This window comes from Nuphar pumila, chromosome 15 (genome assembly GCF_984573655.1).
Source record: "Nuphar pumila chromosome 15, dmNupPumi1.hap1.1, whole genome shotgun sequence".
Classification (NCBI taxonomy): domain Eukaryota; kingdom Viridiplantae; phylum Streptophyta; class Magnoliopsida; order Nymphaeales; family Nymphaeaceae; genus Nuphar; species Nuphar pumila.
Genome location: NC_143263.1, coordinates 90,584,241 through 90,603,624, shown reverse-complemented (window position 1 = coordinate 90,603,624; position 19,384 = coordinate 90,584,241). Strand labels below are relative to the sequence as shown.

Here is a 19,384-nt window from a genome sequence, read left to right as displayed (position 1 = left end):
ATATATATATATAAACTAAATATTTTTTATATTTTTTCACAAATCTAACCTTGCAAATGCAGTCCAAGTGGTCCATTTGCTAGAAATCTATTGTTGCATAATCATAATCATATCAAGAAATGCATTTTTTTATGCTTAAACATTTAAAAAAAATCTAAACAATTGATTTTTAAGCCTTAAAAGATCCTTCTTATACATCATAATTGGATGATCCAAGAGTCTGATTTTATAAAACTAAGCATTTAGATCACATCCATGCAATGAAATTTTAGAAAGCCAATAAGGGGGGAGGGGGGTTCGGGGCATTTTTCACAAATTGACCCCATGGATACATTCCACATGGTCGGTTTGCTAAGAACAACACTTAGATCATGTTTTTTATTGAAAATGTGATTTTAAGCCTCAAATGTTTATAATATTAATAAAAATTTTACACCAGCAAATCTCATAAAAAACTATTTGCCATCAGAATGGGATGATGCAAGAATTGATTCCTATAAAATAAAACACTTAAATCACATTTGTATGAGCATATTAAAGAAAAACACAAAAAACCGTTCAATGGTAGACACAGATCAATCTAGGCAACTACCTTCTTGTTCTCTCTCTCTCTATATATAAACTAAAATATGTTAAACAACAAAAACATGTTTGCTGATATGAACCAAATATTTTTTTTTATTTTTTTGCAAATCTAACCCTTCAGTCAGCATGGTTCATTAGCTGGGAATCTACTGTTGGATCATCGTAATCATATCAAGAAATGCATTTTATTTATGCTTGAATATTTACCAAAATTTTGAGCCATTGATTTTTCAAGCTTTAAAAGATCCTTCTTATACATCATAATCGGATGTTCCAAGAGTTTGTTTCTATAAAACCAATCATTTAGATCACATCCCTGCGATAAAAATTTTAGAAAAAATAAAAAAAAACTATAAAAATCTCAATCCATATCTACAAACATGGTTTGCTGGTAAACATATTTCGATTACCTATATAATAGGGAGCAAGTGCCTACCCAACGGGGATTTTTGAGGTATTTTTGCCAAGATTGATTGCAAATATGTTGGACATGTTAGATTTACTAGACAACTGACACCTAGATCATGTTTTTATGAAAAATTCAAAAGTTTAAGTTGAATGTTTATAAAAAATATAAACCATAAATTTTCAAACCTTATAAAAACCTATCAACCTATTAAAATCAAAAGATTCAAGAGTCTATTCTTATAAAGTTAATTTTGAGAAAAGCATGACAAAAACTCTTTAGAAGCATGATAGGCGAACTGTAGGTAGGGGTGGCAAAACCTGACACGACCCGCTAACCCGCCTCTTAGGAGGGTTCGGGTTGGGCTTAAACTAACCCGTTTAATAAACGGGTCGACCTGCCTAACCCATTTATTAAACGGGCCGGGTTCGTGTTAGGGGTATGCCAACCCGCCAACCCAGCTGACCCGTTTAATAAACGGGTTAGGCGGGCAGGTCAACCCGCCAACCCGTTTATTAAACGGGTTGGCGGATCGTGTCGGGTTACCCGTCTAATAAAGGGGTTAGGTTTGTGTTTGCCACAGCCAACTCGTTTAATAAACAGGTCGGGTTCGGGTTGAGGTATGATGACCTGCCAACCCGCCGGGTCAACTCGCCGACCCCACTCGATTGCCACTCCTAACTATAGGTATGGATTGTAGTCAACTACCCTTACTCCTTTCTCATTCTTTTATGTATAAGAAAAATATTTACTACTAATGAAGGTAAAATTCATAGTTGCAAGTTGTACAAATTAAATCTAACCATGGAGATGTGTTCAACATGATTTGTTGAATAAAGATAAAGCCTTGGGTGCTTTTTTGGTGTAAGTTAAATGGGCAACTGATTTTAGATTCTTTAAAAACCTAATTACTTGTCATAATCACATTATTCAAAAAAAGTTTTATACTAAACTAGATCACATCGATAACATTTTATCAAAAAAAAATTATAATTTTTTGAAAAAAAGGACTTCTCTTACCTTCTTTAGTATATCATGTTTACCCAATAAATAAAAATATATATAATACATTTTGTTGTTGATTTTGAGAGAGGGAGGGAGAGAGAGGATTCTCAATTGGTGATTTTATGAGGAGGGAGAGAGGATCGCATTTTTATTGGTGATTTTATTAGAGAGAGAGAGAGAGAGAGAGAGAGAGAGAGAGAGAGAGAGAGATTCTCTCTCCTCTGTCATGGCTGATTGACCTTTGGTCTTCTTTTCACACCGAAATCCTTCTCTTTTATCTTCTTCTCCCCAATCTCCCACTCTTTCAAACCCTTCCCAAACCCAATCCCTACCACAAAATTAGGCCTCTCATTTCTTTTTCCCTTTCTAGTTTTCCCTCTCTCTCTCTCTGTGCATCTCCTTTCTCATCTGTTCACATTCTTCTCCTTTCCTCTCCTTTTCAACAAAAAGATTCCAGTTTCTATCTTCCCTTAAGCTGTTTTGTTTTGAGGTTCACCCATTTCTCCCTAGCCCCAGAAAGAGAAATTTTGGGATTGTCTCTCTCTCTCTCTCTCTAGATCTCTAGACCGAAATTCCTGTACCCATGTTTCTAGATCGAAACCAAGGAAAATTTGTTCTCCTGATCTCTTCCTTCGATCCCTCTTCTCATTTTCTTCCCGGATGATCGAGAAAACCAGAGAAATCGTCACTTTTTCGGTCGTCATTGGCGTTTTTCTGCGGTGATTGTTTGATGGGTAATTGCTGTGCTTCGCCGGGAAGTTCTGGAGTGGAGAAGAAGAAGGAGAAAAAGCAGAATCCCTTCTCTGCCGATTACCAGGTTAACAATGGGCCCGGCGGCAAGCTGGCCGTCTTGAGCAACCCCACTGGGCACGACCTCGAGAGCCGGTACGAGCTCGGCCATGAGCTCGGGAGGGGCGAGTTCGGGATCACCTACCTCTGCACCGATCGGGACACTCGAGAGGTCCTCGCTTGCAAGTCCATATCGAAGAAGAAGCTGCGGACTCAGATCGATATCGAGGACGTCCGGCGGGAGGTGGCGATCATGAAGCACCTTCCGAAGCACCCGAACATAGTGAGCCTGAAGGACACGTACGAGGATGACAATGCCGTCCATCTCGTGATGGAGCTCTGCGAGGGCGGCGAGCTGTTCGACCGGATCGTGGCCCGCGGGCATTACACAGAGCGAGCAGCGGCGTTCGTCACCCGCACAATCGTCGAAGTTGTCCAGGTTTGCATTCTCTTCTGCGCATTTTGATTTTCTTGATCCCCCAACGTTCCCGAATGTTGCTCGTTTATGCCAATTCTTGGTCTTGAATTTTCTATTGGTTTTGTTGCTTTCATTGGATCCAGCTGAACCTTTAGATCAATATTCATTATTAGTATGTCTGATCTGTGTTTGATTCATATTTGTATTTAGTTCCTCTTTGGATTCTGATGGGCGACTTTGATTTCGGTTGACATTGACAATTTTCTCAACTGTTTAAAACCTTGGTTCCTTTTCTTGTTTGTGTTGTTTGTGGCATTTTTCTTGATGTGGACTAGTGGAGGATCTGATGTTAGTTTGTTTCTTTCCTGTCGATTTGTTTGGTGAAGTTTTGGTTTGTCTTTGGAGTTTTGTAGCCCATTGTATTCCACATCTCTAAAGAATCAACCTTTTCGCAGTAAATGCCTTTGGTCCTGTTCGCTTTTCTATCTTGTACTTTTTGCTTTTTGGCCCAATACTGCTTAGCCCTTTTGTTTGCTTGGTTTTACTACAGTTTTCGCTGCAGATGGCTACGTGTGTGGATGAAGAGGGCTGCTGCTTCTTTTTTGTTTATGTACTTCAATTACATTGTGATTGAAAGAGCCATACCCAGTGGGGTCCTGTATCTGGGATGCTGGGGAGCGGCGGACTAAAGGCAACCCTAAGTTCCTAACCTTCTGCCTTTTGCATGAAGCTGCCGCTCTCAGGACTCGAACAACGATGGCCCTCTTTATTTTCATCGTGATTAAGGCTCTCAAGTTCAATTTTGTTTTCTAGACACTGCAGTTGCTATGGTTGATGCCTAAAAAGCCATACTTGGGTTGCAGGAGATGCTGCCACTCTCATCTTGATATACCTTTTATGCTATTAAGTTCTGTGTACTATATGCGCCAAAATTTAAACTTTTACCCCTAAAAAATTTCAAACTTCTCTCTTTCTATGACTTAATTCTGGCTATTAGAAAAACAAAAGAAGGGTTTTCCACACTTCTAAAGTGATAAGGTATATAGCCAATCAAATTCATAGCTGGAAATTGATTGAGCAGTTTTGTGCTAGTGTATAATGCCGAAATCTGTTACCCGATTTATCATGAAAGTGAAACTGGGTATCCATCTTTGGCAACTGCTGAACTTCATGTTCAGAGGGCTATACACATGCCTATCACTGCACATTCTCTTGCAAGGGTATGGAATGGATTTGAGCCTCAACAGGGTAACCGTTAAAGTTCATTAATCTACCAACACCACCTCATGACTGCTATTAGTTGTTCTAATCAAGGTTGTAAGTATTGTATAGCTACCCGTATCGGTCAGGCCCCAAAAAAGTTACTTATCGTAAAAAATCATAATTTTGTAATAAATTTTTTTGTTTAAATTTCAAAAAAATCAGAAAAAAATTAACAAGAATTCTATAAAAATAATAACACATGAAACAATGATGAATTACACAAAATACAACCATAAAATCACATATGAAACATTTATGTCTATATGAGCTGCAGAAGACATCATCAAACATCAACTATCTCACAAGAACAATGCAAAATATTAAATATCTTGCAATTAAGAACATGCCACAAGACTCATGCTTTCATATTACATAAATAAAAATATTATGGCAATAGTTGCACTCGATTTTCAATCGGCTTTCACTCATTACTTGAGTGCTCTATTGCCATGCTGCCATCTTTGTTGGAGGTGTGAGGCCTAATTTCTACCTTGATATAAATCCCTAATTTCTGCAGATGGATTTTTTGGAGGGTGGTTTTGTAATTTTTATTTAGAATAGAGATTTTTTACCTTAATCTACTTCCTTGAATGAAAAAATGGTGAAAATGCACCCTTGCTTGAGCAAACCACAAAATTCCGATCCCTTGTGCACAGATCGGCCTCTAAATCACTCTCATGATTCTTAGGGTGCATGGATACCCCTCTAATAACCTCTAGACAAATGAGAAAGTCAGCCCTCAAGAGGTCTTTAAAATCTAAAAAAATAAAAGCAAGTTTCGGCCCTTTTTAATGTGCGCCGAAGGTGTATCGTACGATACACCCGATACATATACGATACACACTTATATCACAATATGAGTGTGTATCGTATCACTGTTTCCCATAGTAAGGATATGTATCCTACGATACATTACGATACTTGCAACATTGGTTCTAGTTGTATTGCTTGGCAGAATTCCACATCAGGTGCTGATATTGCTTTGGATTCTACCTTTTTTTTCCCTAAAATTCTTTACATTACTTAAGTTATATTAGAAACCTCTTACCCACTTTCAGAAGATTTTAATGTGGTGCAATATTTAATTTTCAGTTCTCCATTTTGCAGCTTTGCCATAAGTATGGAGTGATGCATAGAGACCTCAAACCTGAGAACTTTTTATTTTCAAATAAAAAGGAAGCTTCTCCCCTTAAGGCGATTGATTTTGGACTTTCTGTATTCTTCAAGCCTGGTAAGATGACAAGATTTTTTTTTCTCCTCTTTAAAGATTCATTTCTTATTTTCAATTTTTTGTTTTGGTAACTGAGTGTTTGCCTATATCTGTGAAGGTGAGCGCTTTACTGAAATAGTGGGCAGTCCATACTACATGGCCCCAGAGGTGCTAAAACGGAATTATGGCCCAGAAGTTGATGTGTGGAGTGCAGGTGTTATTCTGTACATCTTACTCTGTGGAGTACCTCCATTTTGGGCAGGTCAGCTTTCTGGAATTGATTGTATTGAGTGCCAATTGAAATCAAATTTTTGACATCTGTGGGCTTGACTTGCAAATTAGTTGTTAGTTGGGGTAAGGTTGCTAATCTTGGGTTACCTAGGTTGGGTTCATAGGTGAACCAACTTGATCCAAGTTTACAGCAACTGCTGACTTGGAGACTGTATAGTCACTTGATCTGAGTCTACAGAGGCTGTAGGCTTGGGTCCAATCCATGTAGAATATTTTCCCCAGTGCTGAAGTTAATGAATTCCCAATGTTCACACCTGGATTTAGCAGTTCGTATGCTTGTATGGAAGTTGTTATGGATGTGAGTTTCTCTTCTGTTGCAGAAACTGAACAGGGAGTTGCACAGGCAATCATTCGTGGTATTATAGATTTTAAAAGAGACCCTTGGCCGAAAGTTTCAGAAAATGCTAAAGATCTTGTAAAGCGAATGCTGGACCCAGATCCCAAGCATCGTCTGAGTGCTCAGGAAGTACTTGGTATGTTTATTATTCTTACATCACTTTGTAGCTGCCCTTCTAACTTTGATATTGGGCTGTTTCATGTGGCTATTCAAGTGTTAATGTGTCTTGAAAGAACCCATGCAGGCATGTTTATTACCATTATATTTTTTACTGTATTTTGCCTCTCTTTAAGTATAAATGTTATTTTTTAATGTATTTTGGTGCAATGACAGGGCCTGTGGTTAAAAGGTACTAGTTTCCGTGCTGTGATTTCAGCAGATCAGTTGATTCATATTTTTTTTTTGTGAAGTCAAAATTGATCAAATTCAATGATTGTGGATATGGTTTGAAAATAGAAAGTTAATCAAGTAAATGTTATTACTTTAGCAACAAGGGGTAATTTATGTTGAACATGCTTTCTTGGACTTTTCAAGTTAGAACTCTTTCTTATTATCATCGAATGAGTTGTTCATAGCTTGATTTCTTTTGTGTAAAATTGTTAACTATAAATGCTTGTGCTTTATACAAAGTTGAAATCTACCCTTTGTGAGCCCATTTTAAGATTTCATTGCCTTATTGCTTCTAGGAACTGTATTGTCATAAATCTATGAAGTTCAAAGCATGGAGTGCATTAGTGTTGGTAGACATGGGTGATACTGATAGACAGCCTCTTTGTTGAAATGCTGAGAAGAATAGCTTCTTTCAAGAGCTTAACCCAAAAATTTTGTGCAACGCCAATGATGTTTCACCTCAAATATCGGGTATGATGATTCATTTGTTTAATCTAGGTTAGATGTGTGTAATCTAGTTAGATGTACATTCCACTAACCTTTGCGATAATGTACTGCTAAATATTAGAAAGGAAAAACTTAACATAGCAAAATGAGATATTGATAGGGTATTTTATGAAAGAATCTTCAAGAGAAACCCTTCAGTGTTCTGGTTGTTTTTAACAATAAATTGATCAAGTTAGGAGCTTTAACTGGTCCCTCTTCTATCTTGTTTCTTTATTGAAAATGCTAGGAAGCATTGGGAAAAGAATAAATATTTTTTGGTTTTAACCTTAAGAAGAAATATGGAAGGAACATATAGGAATATTTTAAAATCTTATCAGCAAACTGGTCTATGAATCTATTCTAACTCTCAATGAATTCCTAGGATTTCATGCAGGATAGGTGTTGCAATTCTTTCTACTTCTAGAGGTATATGACATCAAGAAGCTTGACTAGAAAGAATTAGAAGCTTAATTGTCAAAAGTGCTAGACGGAGCCTAGGTGGAAGACCCCTAAAAGGACTAGTTGGGGCCTAGGTGGGACCCAAAAAATAAAACATCAAAAAAGCAAAAATATTACAATTAATAGTTAATTTTCGTAACAAACGTACAATTGTAACTATGCCCCTGGTTCGTTATGTCACTGTTAGGACCCTCCAAAAACCATAGTTTTTAAATGTTCTATGCTCAATCTGAACCATTAGATGTGTTCATGATTGTTGCTGAATAAAGAATATGTAATTGATCAAGCATCTTTATGCTCAAATGTGTATTTTAAAGAGGCAAAAAAATCATCAGTTGATATCTTACTAAAGTTTCATGATTGTTGCTGAATAAAGAATATGTAATTGATTAAGCATCTTTATGCTCAAATGTGTATTTTAAAGAGGCAAAAAAATCATCGGTTGATATCTTACTAAAGTTTCATGATAAAATGTTCTCATTTTTACATAAAATCAATTTGAAACAATGTTTGTTTCTCAATAAATAAGTAATGATAAACACATCTAATGATTCAAATTGATCATAAATCACCTAAAACTTTGATATTTAGAGGATCTTAACGGTGATGTAAAGAAAAAGGGGACATAATGAACCCCATTCTCACACACACACACATATATATATATATATATATATATATATATATATATATATAACTGGAAAACAAATTTTGTGTGTGTGTGAGTAAAAAACACACATACATGTAAACAACAAAAATAAAAAGAAGAAAAAAAAGAAAAAAAGGTAAATAAAGGAAGAAAAAAGAAGAAGAGAGTGGAGGGGCGAGAGGAGGAAGAAAAAAAAAGGGAAAAAAGAAAAGGGGAAACAGGAAGAATAAGATGAAGAAAAAGAGAAGTTGGTGGGGTGAAAGGAGGAAGAAGAAAAAGATAAGAAAAAAAGAAAAAGCTAAAAAACAAAACAAAAAAAGAATAAAATGAGAGAAAAAAAATAAAGCTTATAAGGTGGGAGCTTAGTTGTCATAGGCGTTAGGCGGTACCCAAAATAAAAAATAAATAAACATAATAAGAAACATATATATTGTCTTCTCTTTCTTTTTCTTCTCCTCCTCGAAGAAGAAAACAAATGATGTTGTCTTCAAAAAAAAAACTAGACAACGCCTAGGCACCGCATTTGACAACTAAGGGTGTGAGGAAGAAGAAAAAGAAAAGAAAAGAAAAGAAAAGAAAGAGACAAAAAAAGACAACCATGTCCATGCAGCCTAGTTGGGGACAACCTAAGCCGCATGGACATGGTTGTCATTTTTTTTTGTGAGTGTAGGTGGAGAAACATGGCTCTACCCCTGGACCCATAAGCCTAGGCGGTGCCTAGGCACCACTTTTGACAACTAAGATTGGAAGGGAAATTTTGTTTTATATATGGTGAGGTGATCCATTTTGTATGCCTTTTCTTTATTTTGATAGAAACAACATTGCCATGTTAGGGGAAAGATAGCTATACTGATCTTGCATACTCTAAATATGCCGTTGGTACGATATTGGTGAGCTTAGAAAGATTGGTGTTGAAGTCAAATATGAACTGAAGATCAATAAAGCAGTTTTAAATATCAAAATTTTGTAAAATGATGACAACGCATTTTGCTCCCTCATTAAATGGACTTGCATTGGTCCTGCAAATATGTTTGGTACTCCATGGTGGTTGTTAAATAAAGCATTTGCATAGGGAAATTCTCACCAATACAGTTGCTAAGTTGCCAATGAGGTGCTATAATTGTTCTGGTACAACTATCACATTCTTCAGTGGCAAGTGCCAAGGGTTGAGGTAGCACTAATTTCCCATTATTTGTAGGTGCGGGTTGGTTACCTCCAACACTCACTTTCCCTTATTCTCCGTCATGATCATCATCACCATGACCATCAATATCATAACAAGAGAAAGAAGGGAGGGAAATATAAGAAAGTGGAGAACACAAATAAGAGGAATCTCAAGTCTACTAGCTCAGAGGCTTTTCTTTAACTAACCTTTCAAACTGATGAGTTTTTTTATTAAAAGCTTAACTTTGTTGCCCAATTATTTCATGAAACCAACTATGCTCCTTAAACTTTATGTAGACATCATGGTGTGTTGAAATTTCACCTTCTAATTCATGAAATGGGTGCCTAGACATTTCATAAAATATCTATATGATATGAGAAATTATAGTCTGATTCTTTAGGCGGTGAGTTGGATGGTTCATGTGCACATGCATACACAGATAGTGTTAGGCTCTCCTCAAAGTCTGGTTGGATCGATTCAGAGTTCAGAGTTGAAGGGAGCCTCGGGCTAGCAATAGATGTGGACTCTAGTTTGAGCCCAACAAAAGTGAGAGGATCGAACTTGCAGTTCTTAGCCCTCTGCGGTTGAGCTGGGAGTGTCTGGAGTAAAGATCCCCACTGGATACGATGGGGTAGAGGTCGTGGTGTAGGTTTTGGGTGGTTTTGGGAATAGACTTAAAGAAACTGGGAAATCTGGTAGGTTAAAAACGACTTTGGAGACTGATTGGGAAAGGGTTTCAGTTCAGATCTGGTATTGACTGAACCAAGGGCTTGCTCAATACCTATAGATACGTGTTAGGGTTAGGATAGGCTACTAGAGGTCAGGAAACATTAAAATAGGTCGTTGGTTGGCTGAGATGCTCAAACGGTAAAAACTACACGTTCTGCCAAATTGGATGTTTCGGGTCTCAAACGTGGGTAGGGTCTTAGCTAAGGTTGGAATTAGTTTCAGGGTTTGTGAAATAGGTCTAGGGAGGTCCTAAAGGGGTCTATAGATTCAGGTGTGGTCCGGGTAGGTGCATGAGATTGGAAGAGGCAAAACAGCCCGCAGAAGAGGACTGCACTATTCTATTGGAGCGATCTTGGTCTAGACGACTTAGGCGGCTTTAGGGAAGGTTAAGGCATGGTCTTAGGGTATGATAGAGGTTCAAAGAGTGGTATAAATACCTGAAACACGTTCATAAAGAAGAAGAATCAGGAGAACCATGGCCGACAAGGCTCTCCTACGTTGATGTCCAATATAGGGATCACTCCACAACGAAGATACGGGTATAAGAAGGGCTTGGTCCCTTGGAATGGATGAAGGACCAGACTAGTGAGGCTTGGTCTCACCTCTATCATAGATAGAAAAAGAGAAAAATGTGAGGGAGGGAGAAAAATTCGTTCGAAGAGAGGGCGATGGTTAGAGGGAGAGAGAGAGAGAGCTTGAGAAACTTCAATATCTTATTTCATAATGCATAAAGGGGAACCTCAAACCATCTATTTATAGATGAGAGGTCTGGGATAGAGTTCCTATATAATCAATCTATTCTAAAGCATAACGCCTCATACATATGTAACACGGATTCTTCTAACAGGGCACCGTACCTAGGCAGTTTCGACCAGAGTTACCTGTCGAGGAAGCAGGAGCGGGAAGCGAGGCACTTTAAAAAATTTAGGAAGCGTGGGACTACTTAGAAGAAAATTTTGAACTGTCTCGGAAGTGACCTAGGAAGCGAACCGAAAGTGAGGGGGAAGCTAAAAAAATGGAAAAAATGGGGAAGCGTGGCGGAAGCACGCTTCCCCTCACGCTTCAGAAGCGCGACGTTTCGCGCTTCCCTTTTTACCTAGGCGCTTTCGGTAACTCTGGTTTTGACACTTGGACACAACTTCCTTTGTGTTAGGTGAAGTCAACCACACTGAGGTCCATTTCTATCCAAAAGTAGATTCAGTTAACCCTAATCAAGTCCATTTTTGTCTATATTATATATAAATACATAAATGCATACAAATACACGTAGTATTAACTTAAAATTGTTTAAAATTATATATATATACCCTCTCCGCACCCCCGCACCCAAGTTTTTTAAAGTGCCATATCGCCGCATCCGCACCTCTACCTGCACCCGCACCTACGTGACATAAACTCCTACTAAAAAATAAAGACTGAGTAAGGACTCTAGAGTCCTTCATCTGACATGACTCCTTTTCTAAAAGGGACTCATCAAAAGAACAAATTAACTAAGGACTCTTTCATAATTAATTATCTATATAATTAACTCTAATCAGCTTCTAGACTGGGGGACGTCCTTTAGGACTATCCAACATAGCATGCCCCCTAGGTGGACTCCGCTCCTTAATTGGCTTGCCGTGTGCTGTTTCTTCTTTTCCTGCCTTGGACTCGTCACTCATTAGAGAAGTCATGTCTGCTGCCATGTCATCATAATGGACCCCACACACAAGTTGGAATCGTCCCCTATGGGAACGAGGTGGCGTCTCTTCACCTTAATGCGTTGGCTAAGGTCACTTACTCTAATTCTGTGATTACCTGATTACCGTCATCCTTTAGTAATGTATCAATCTGAAAAGGAATTTTGAATGGTCAGCATCACTATTTAAAAGATTTATACATCACTATCCAAAGCAGATAAACTATACTTTGAAGTTTGAACGTTTTAAAATTGCTATTGTACTTTTAGTGGAAGTTATATTAACAATTGTCTTTTAAATTTTCAAAGCAGGATTTCCTGAGATGATTCTGAGTTTGCATTATCATGTGGTTTGAAAGGCTCACATCAATATCCTGATATTTTCATAGATTTTATGTGATTTATCACAAAGTTAGAAAAGCAAAAAAAGTTGCAAAAAGTTTCATATTTTTTTAAAAATTATGCCATTTTCTGAGAAAATCAATTACTATGATAGGGATGTGTTTTGGAACGTAGCAATGCAATTCTCACAAGCAGGAAGTCTGCACCAACAAGGGAGTTTCCTTGCTAAAGAATAGACTAGAATGTGTTTTCTGGAGTTCCCTAGTTTCTGGGTACTTGTTTTCCCATGGCTTCCACTATCTGTTTTACAATTATCCCAAGCAGTTCCCTTGCCAGCATTGTTCATGTGATCTGACAACATATTCGTTCTTGCACTGTTACCATATTGACAATCTAATTCACATTGAGGAAGCTATGCGTATCTTTGGTACATAAATGACTTTTGTGGTTAATATTTTTTGCAAATTTGGCATATTTAATAGACAATTAAGATATCCTTTTGACACATTGCTCAGATTGCCTTATGGCTTCCCTTTGCCTTTTTTGGTCCAAGGAGATGCTTTGATGATTCAATTATTATCTGGCAATTGTATTTACTCAAAGTTGTGAACACTTTCTAAAGTTTAGACCTAGTATGCTATGGGTATCTTTGGTACATAAATGACTTTTGTGGTTAATATTTTTTGCAAATTTGGCATATTTACTAGACAATTAAGATATCCTTTTGACACATTGCTCAGATTGCCTTATGGCTTCCCCTTGCCCCTTTTGGTCCAAGGAGATGCTTTGATGATTCAATTATTATCTGGCAATTGTATTTACCAAAGTTGTGAACACTTTCTAAAGTTTAGACCTAGTATGCTAGTAGGCTTGATCAATTAAAGGTGCTGATGTAACTTCTCTTTTTTTTCATAAATGTTTTGGATGCAGTTCATCCATGGTTGCAGAATGCGAAAAACGCTCCAAATGTTCCTCTTGGAGAGACTGTCAAAGCAAGGCTCAAACAATTTTCGGTCATGAGCAAGTTTAAAAAGAAAGCGTTAAGGGTATGACATGAAACATGCTCTGAATTTTGAGATGCATTTTTTTGCTATCGTCATTGTTGAACATTTGATGCTCCAGTCAAATACATGGACCTGGCTTCTGATATGTGCCTCTTCTAAGCAAATTCTACAGGCAAGATGACCAGGCCATGCTTCTTGGCCAGGTGACCACTTGGTCTAGTTGGCCTTGGTCTCAGTGGATTTGACCAAGTTGTATTGTGTTAGAGATTTGTTTGCCAGTGTTTCATATGAATGGCTCTTTCAAATGTTTCTATTAGCTTACAATTACATGATTGATTTCTGCTGAAGCCTACCACATTTTCAATTTGACCATTGCAGGTGATTGCCGAACACTTGTCTGTTGAGGAGGTGGCAGATATAAAGAAGATGTTCAACATGATGGATTCAAGCAAGAATGGAAAAATCACGCTTGAGGAACTGAAAGTGGGCTTGCATAAGATTGGTCATCAGGTTCCAGATGCAGATGTTCAGATGCTAATGGAAGCTGTAAGCATTAAGCTTTTCTGTTTTTTTTTTCACTTGAATTTTTTGTTGTCGATGACCATAGGTTCTTTCTCAGTAGACTAATTTCTTATATATACGTTAAAACTGTTTTACGAGAAATGGCGATACTGACATGGTTGTTACAAAGTCATGTATAATAATGAGATCTCAGCATGAAGCTTTGATAATGTTATGTGCCTTTCAAAGGCACGCTATATGATGTGGTGTACCCTAAACCCTATGTCACATAGGTGCAGGTACGGGTGCGGCGATGTGGCACTTAAAAAGAAACTTGGATGGGTGTATATATATATATATATATATATATATATATATATATATAGAGAGAGAGAGAGAGAGAGAGAGAGAGAGAGAGAGAGAACTATAAATATGGACATTTTCAACACTTTTTTTGCAAAATCCAACCATACGGATGTGCTTGGCATGGTGAATTTGCTAAGAATCAACCATTGGATCATGGATTTTCGATGAAAAAATGTGATTTTTGAATGCTTGAATATTTATGAAGATTATGAGCCATTAATTTTAAAACCTTAAAAAGATCACATTTATGCATAAAAAATGGATTCAAGAGAAAAGGACAAAAAAACCATGAAAATAGCAGTTCACAATTAGTTCTCATATTTCTAGTTCTCATATTCTAGTGATTATATATATAAGCCTGACCCGCCCCGTTGCCCCCCTCGAGCCCTGCCACCTCTCTCTCTCTCTCTCTTGCTGGGCAGCGGTGGAGCGCGGCAAAGGAGGTCCCCTCTCCCTCTCATTCTTCCCGATTGAGGGGAAGACTCTCTCTCTCTCTCTCTCTCTCTCTCGTTCTTTCCCCCTCTCTCTTTCTCGTTCTTCCCAATTGAGGGGGGAGAGAGGGAAAGTCTCTCTCTCTCTCTCTCTCTCTGTGCCTGCTGAGCCCAGACCGAGCCTCGGCTCAGTTCTGTCCGTTGTGCAGATCCCTTACAAGCCGGGCCGGGTCAGGCTCGGTATCCGACACGAGTCAGGTTCGAGCAAGGTCGGTCCAGGCTTGGGTTGAGCATGAACCTGACTTGTGACCGACCATTTTGGACAAAACCCTGGGTGCAGGTTGACTGCACCCAGGGTTTATCGACTGCACCTGTTGCATCGATGCGGGTGCGGTGGCCTATACGGCGAGTCCATGTGACATAGCTTAAACTCTAAATACTAAACCCTTTTATGTCAGAAACAGCAATAGCGACATGCATGTTGTGAAGACATTATAACGAGACTTATCATGAAACTTTAGTAATGTTATTTGCCTTTATATGGCCTTACACAGTCCTGTGTTCATTTTTTTTAAAGAAATAAGATATCATTAAAAGCAGGAAAGCATTACAGAGTAGCATGAACTGATTTAAGTATAACTTGCTGCTACAGAAAAAACAGAAAAAAACAGTGAAACATTTAAACAGTCATAGTTCAGTCATTTCAGTTCAGCTGCTTCAGAAAACCTGGAATCAGTTCAGCTACTGCAGAAAACCAGAGAAACAGTCATCTTGGATCTCCCAACCCTCTGCTAATGAAGGTTACAGATTTGCAGCAGTGACACAAAAACGCTCTGCTGTTACAAAAATAACTGTGAACAATGAAGAAACAGAAACATATAGTCACAGACAATTAGGTCTGTGACGTCCCAGCCAGCTGATATCAGATTTAGGCCATTTTCTTTTGATTCTCTCTGTGAATTTCCATCTGATCTTTGCAGTAATGGCCCCTGTTTGCTGTGAAATGCCCTTGAATACCCTATTATTTCTTTCCATCCAAACCGCTTTCTAAGTTAACAGGATCTAACACTTTCATTCGTTCAGCCATTTTTGCCCCCTTCTAACCTATGTCACATGGGTGCAGGTGCGGGGGTGCGGCACTTTCAAAAACCTTGGGTGCGGCAGGGGTAAAAATGTGTATATATATATATATATATATATATATATATATATATATATATATAGAAGGGGGGTCCGGGGGTTTCCCCCGGCGTGGGTCCTGCTGCGCGGTCAGCGGGCGGGGGTCCGGGGGGGGGGGGGGGGTTATAGGGGGGCAGCCCCCCCCCCCCCCCCCCCCCCCCAAAGATTTTTTTTTAAATTCCGCATCCCATTTCATAGGGAAAATTTAAAAAAAAACCCAAAAATGGACCGAAATGACCCTGGGTGCGGTCAACGCACCCAGGGTCAGGTTGACTGCACCCGCGTCGACGCGGGTGTGGCACCCTGCTAGCCGAATCCCTGTTACATAGCTTCTAACTATTTGATCTGATGTTACCAACTCCCCTATGTCACATAGGTGCGGGTGCGGATGCGGCACTTTAAAAAAACTTGGGTGTGGGGAGGATATATATATATATATATATATATATAATTTTTAACAGTTTTAAGTTAACACCATGTGTATTTGTGTGCATTTATGTATTTATATATATAATATTAGATAAAATGGACTTGATTAGGGTTAACTGAATCTACTTTTGGATAGAAATGGACGTCAGTGTGGTTGACTTCACCTAACACAAAGGAAGTTGTGTCCAAGGGTCGCATCCGCCCGGGTGCGGGTGTGATGCGGGTGCGGTGCCCTGTTAGAAGAGTCCGTGTGACATAGCAACTCCCTAATGCAGGAAATGTCGTTCCAAAAAGATGTAACATCGCCCCATGATCCCTGCAAAATGTCTTTGAGCAGGGTACACTCCCCAAACAGGTAGTTTATTCCTCTGCTCTCACATAGAAAATATTTGCTCGCCAAGTGAAATCCACACTTTTGCATATAATCATAGGTTTTTACCTTACCACTCAGCACTAACCAGCCGAAAACAGACCCTCTAGGTGGAAACCACCTCCCCAAATCACCCTCACTGGCCATGGGGCAGCACCTTGGGGACATGTGATTCGGTAGTATCCATTTGGTGTGTGTTTCCATTGCATACCATCGGTCCTTTGCAGAGGTTTATACCTGAAATGAGACTCATGAGTAGTACCCATTCTCGAAGTGCCTGCTCATTCAGATGGCTTCTCAAGGTTAATCCCCCCCCAACACCCAGCCGATCAAAGATCATTAACAAATTGGCTCAGACACTTGAAGGAGGGAAGTGTATTCCTCCCTTAAGCAAGATTCTGAGCACCAATCATCCCTCCAAAACACGGTGGAGGTGCCATCTTTAACCTTCACCTTGACACCCTGTATAGACATCCCACACTTGAAGCATGCCCTTCCAAAATCCAGACCCCCTTTTCCATTTGTAATCATCGGTCCATTGTCAAGGCCACCCTCTAAGGTTGTATTTTTCTTTTGTGACTTCAGCTCTTTTGCTAAAATCTCTTTCTCATGATTTTCAATATGTTTTATTCTTAGTGCACATTGGTGATGTATCTTGTGGTATGTCTTCCTCATGAGACCTCGTTTGACTATTTTATGATCCTCAGGTTCTGTATTTTTGATACCTCAGAAGCATAAAATGTTGCATCTTTATGGAGTCTGAAAATCAGGATTCGGCACTTGATGTATCTGGACTTTGGAGGAACTTGGAATCCAGGGATCGCTTAGCTAATCTCTTATGTGCCCCAGCCAATCACAGGACAGCATTTTAAATGGCACCTGCATTCTGTTGCTTTGGGAGCCATGAAATGCTGTCATGTGGTTGGCTGGGGGCACATAAAGGATCAGTTAAGAGACCTCCAGATCCCCACTACTTTTGTAGGTGTATTGCTTTGTCATGCTATATTAATACAGAGTAGATAGTGCATAATATTTTTTAATGCTTTTCATTTTTTTTCATCATTATCAGAAAAGAACGATTGATCTGTCAAGCACAGAATTTCTCGAGCCGTAATGATTATGAAGAGATCAGTTTCCTTTTGCATTACAGTGATGAGTTTTATGAACATTTTAGTTGCTCAAAGTAGAAATATTTCTCTGCTATGCATTTTCTTTTTCTTAATGTGCTCATCCATGATGGTGGTCATGTTCTTAATACAGGCTGATGCTGATGGAAATGGCACACTGGATTATGGAGAATTTGTTGCTATCTCCATTCACTTGAAAAAGATTGGGAATGATGAGCATCTGCACAAAGCTTTTGCGTATTTTGATCGGAACAAAAGTGGATACATAGAGATCGAGGAGCTCAGAGATGCCTTGGCTGATGACTTGGGTCCAGACAATGATGAAGTCATCAATTCGATAGTCAGAGATGTTGATACCGACAAGGTTAGTTACATTCAGATTGTAAAATTATGGTCTTAGTTGGCTCTGAATATGAAGATTATCATAACTCTGGCAGTCATGGATAAGACTTTCAATTCATGGACCTAAAATATTAGCATTGACAAACTAGCTGAGCGAGTCACTGAAAAGACTTGGTCATTAACTGATTCAATCTGAGATCAAGTTTGAGGCTTGAGCCACCAAGTCATTGGTTGATCAACTGGGTCATGATTTTAGGCTGTTCAGGATACTGTGTGGTCCCACTCTTTCTCTACTATCCAATACTGACATAGCATCTTATACAGGATGGACGCATAAGCTACGATGAGTTTGCCACAATGATGAAGGCTGGAACTGATTGGAGGAAGGCATCAAGACAGTATTCGCGTGAACGTTTTACAAGCCTGAGCTTGAAGCTGCTCAAGGATGGATCTTTGCACCTGACGAATGAGGGGAGATGATAATTCTGTGGCAAAGCAACTGCTATTTTTTTGTCCAAGTTTACTAATTCTTTCCTTTTTATTTTTGTTGTTTATTTGGACCCTGAGTGGGTAAAGGGAAAGGGTCAGGGTCGTGTATTCTTGTTGATGCAAAACTGCTGTTGGTTGTGCTTCAAGAAAGTTTGATTACTTAGATGAGCAAGACAGTGAAGTAGATGTGGTGTTTGTGTAAATATATTTGTGATCAATTGTGTGAATATCATTTCAAAGTCGCTAAGTTCTCTAATCTCAAATATTATACCCAAATGTGTCTTTCATGTTTTTGGTCATCCTTGAAATTATTCCTATTCGGTAGCACTCAACTGGAGCTTTGTGTGTTGCATGGGTGGACTTAAGCCCCTCAAGTTGTAGCAATTACCTAAGTTTCTAGCGTTCCCTACCCTGGGTTTGCAAACAGGTATAACAACAGTACCCAATTGGCCTGGATGGGGTACATCAACTTTTATTAACGGGATTTTCAGGTATCTGACATTTGCAAATGGCCTTTCTGATTTCACTTTTTCAATGCAAGGAATTTTGTTAAAGGTGAGCTGTATCTTAAACACATTAGAACATCTTGTCATTACCAGCTGATAAAGACTAACTTGGTGATTAAATTGATTCTTCCTGGGTTGATGCCAGGGCGGTCAATGGGGACACTGTAAATTCATTGGCAGTATGTGTAAGCTGTTTCAAATTCAGCTCAACACCAGAATTCACTGATCCTTGAGGATGATATAACCAATCTGTTCTCCAAAAAATACACGACGTTGGTTTTGGAACTTATTAGTACAAATTGAGCTATGGACCTCATCAGCTTTACGTGGTCTATAGTACCCACAGTTTTTGGAGAAATTTGCCCTTGAAAAGATGGGGGTGTTCATCTTAAATATTTAAAACTTAAGGCAGCTTATAGCATGGGGGTAGACAAAGTA

General features: G+C 38.8%; 1 protein-coding gene across 1 annotated transcript; it reads left to right on the top strand.

The window, feature by feature from the left end:
• Positions 1-2,074: 2,074 nt before the first annotated feature.
• Positions 2,075-18,687, top strand: LOC149815974 (calcium-dependent protein kinase 20-like). Its single transcript, XM_089988481.1, has 8 exons — positions 2,075-3,224; positions 5,574-5,697; positions 5,795-5,938; positions 6,288-6,440; positions 13,133-13,248; positions 13,585-13,752; positions 17,743-17,973; positions 18,276-18,687. Exons 1-8 carry the CDS (start codon positions 2,727-2,729, stop codon positions 18,429-18,431), a joined length of 1,590 nt encoding a protein of 529 aa, XP_089844607.1. The 5' UTR covers positions 2,075-2,726; the 3' UTR covers positions 18,432-18,687.
• Positions 18,688-19,384: the final 697 nt, after the last annotated feature.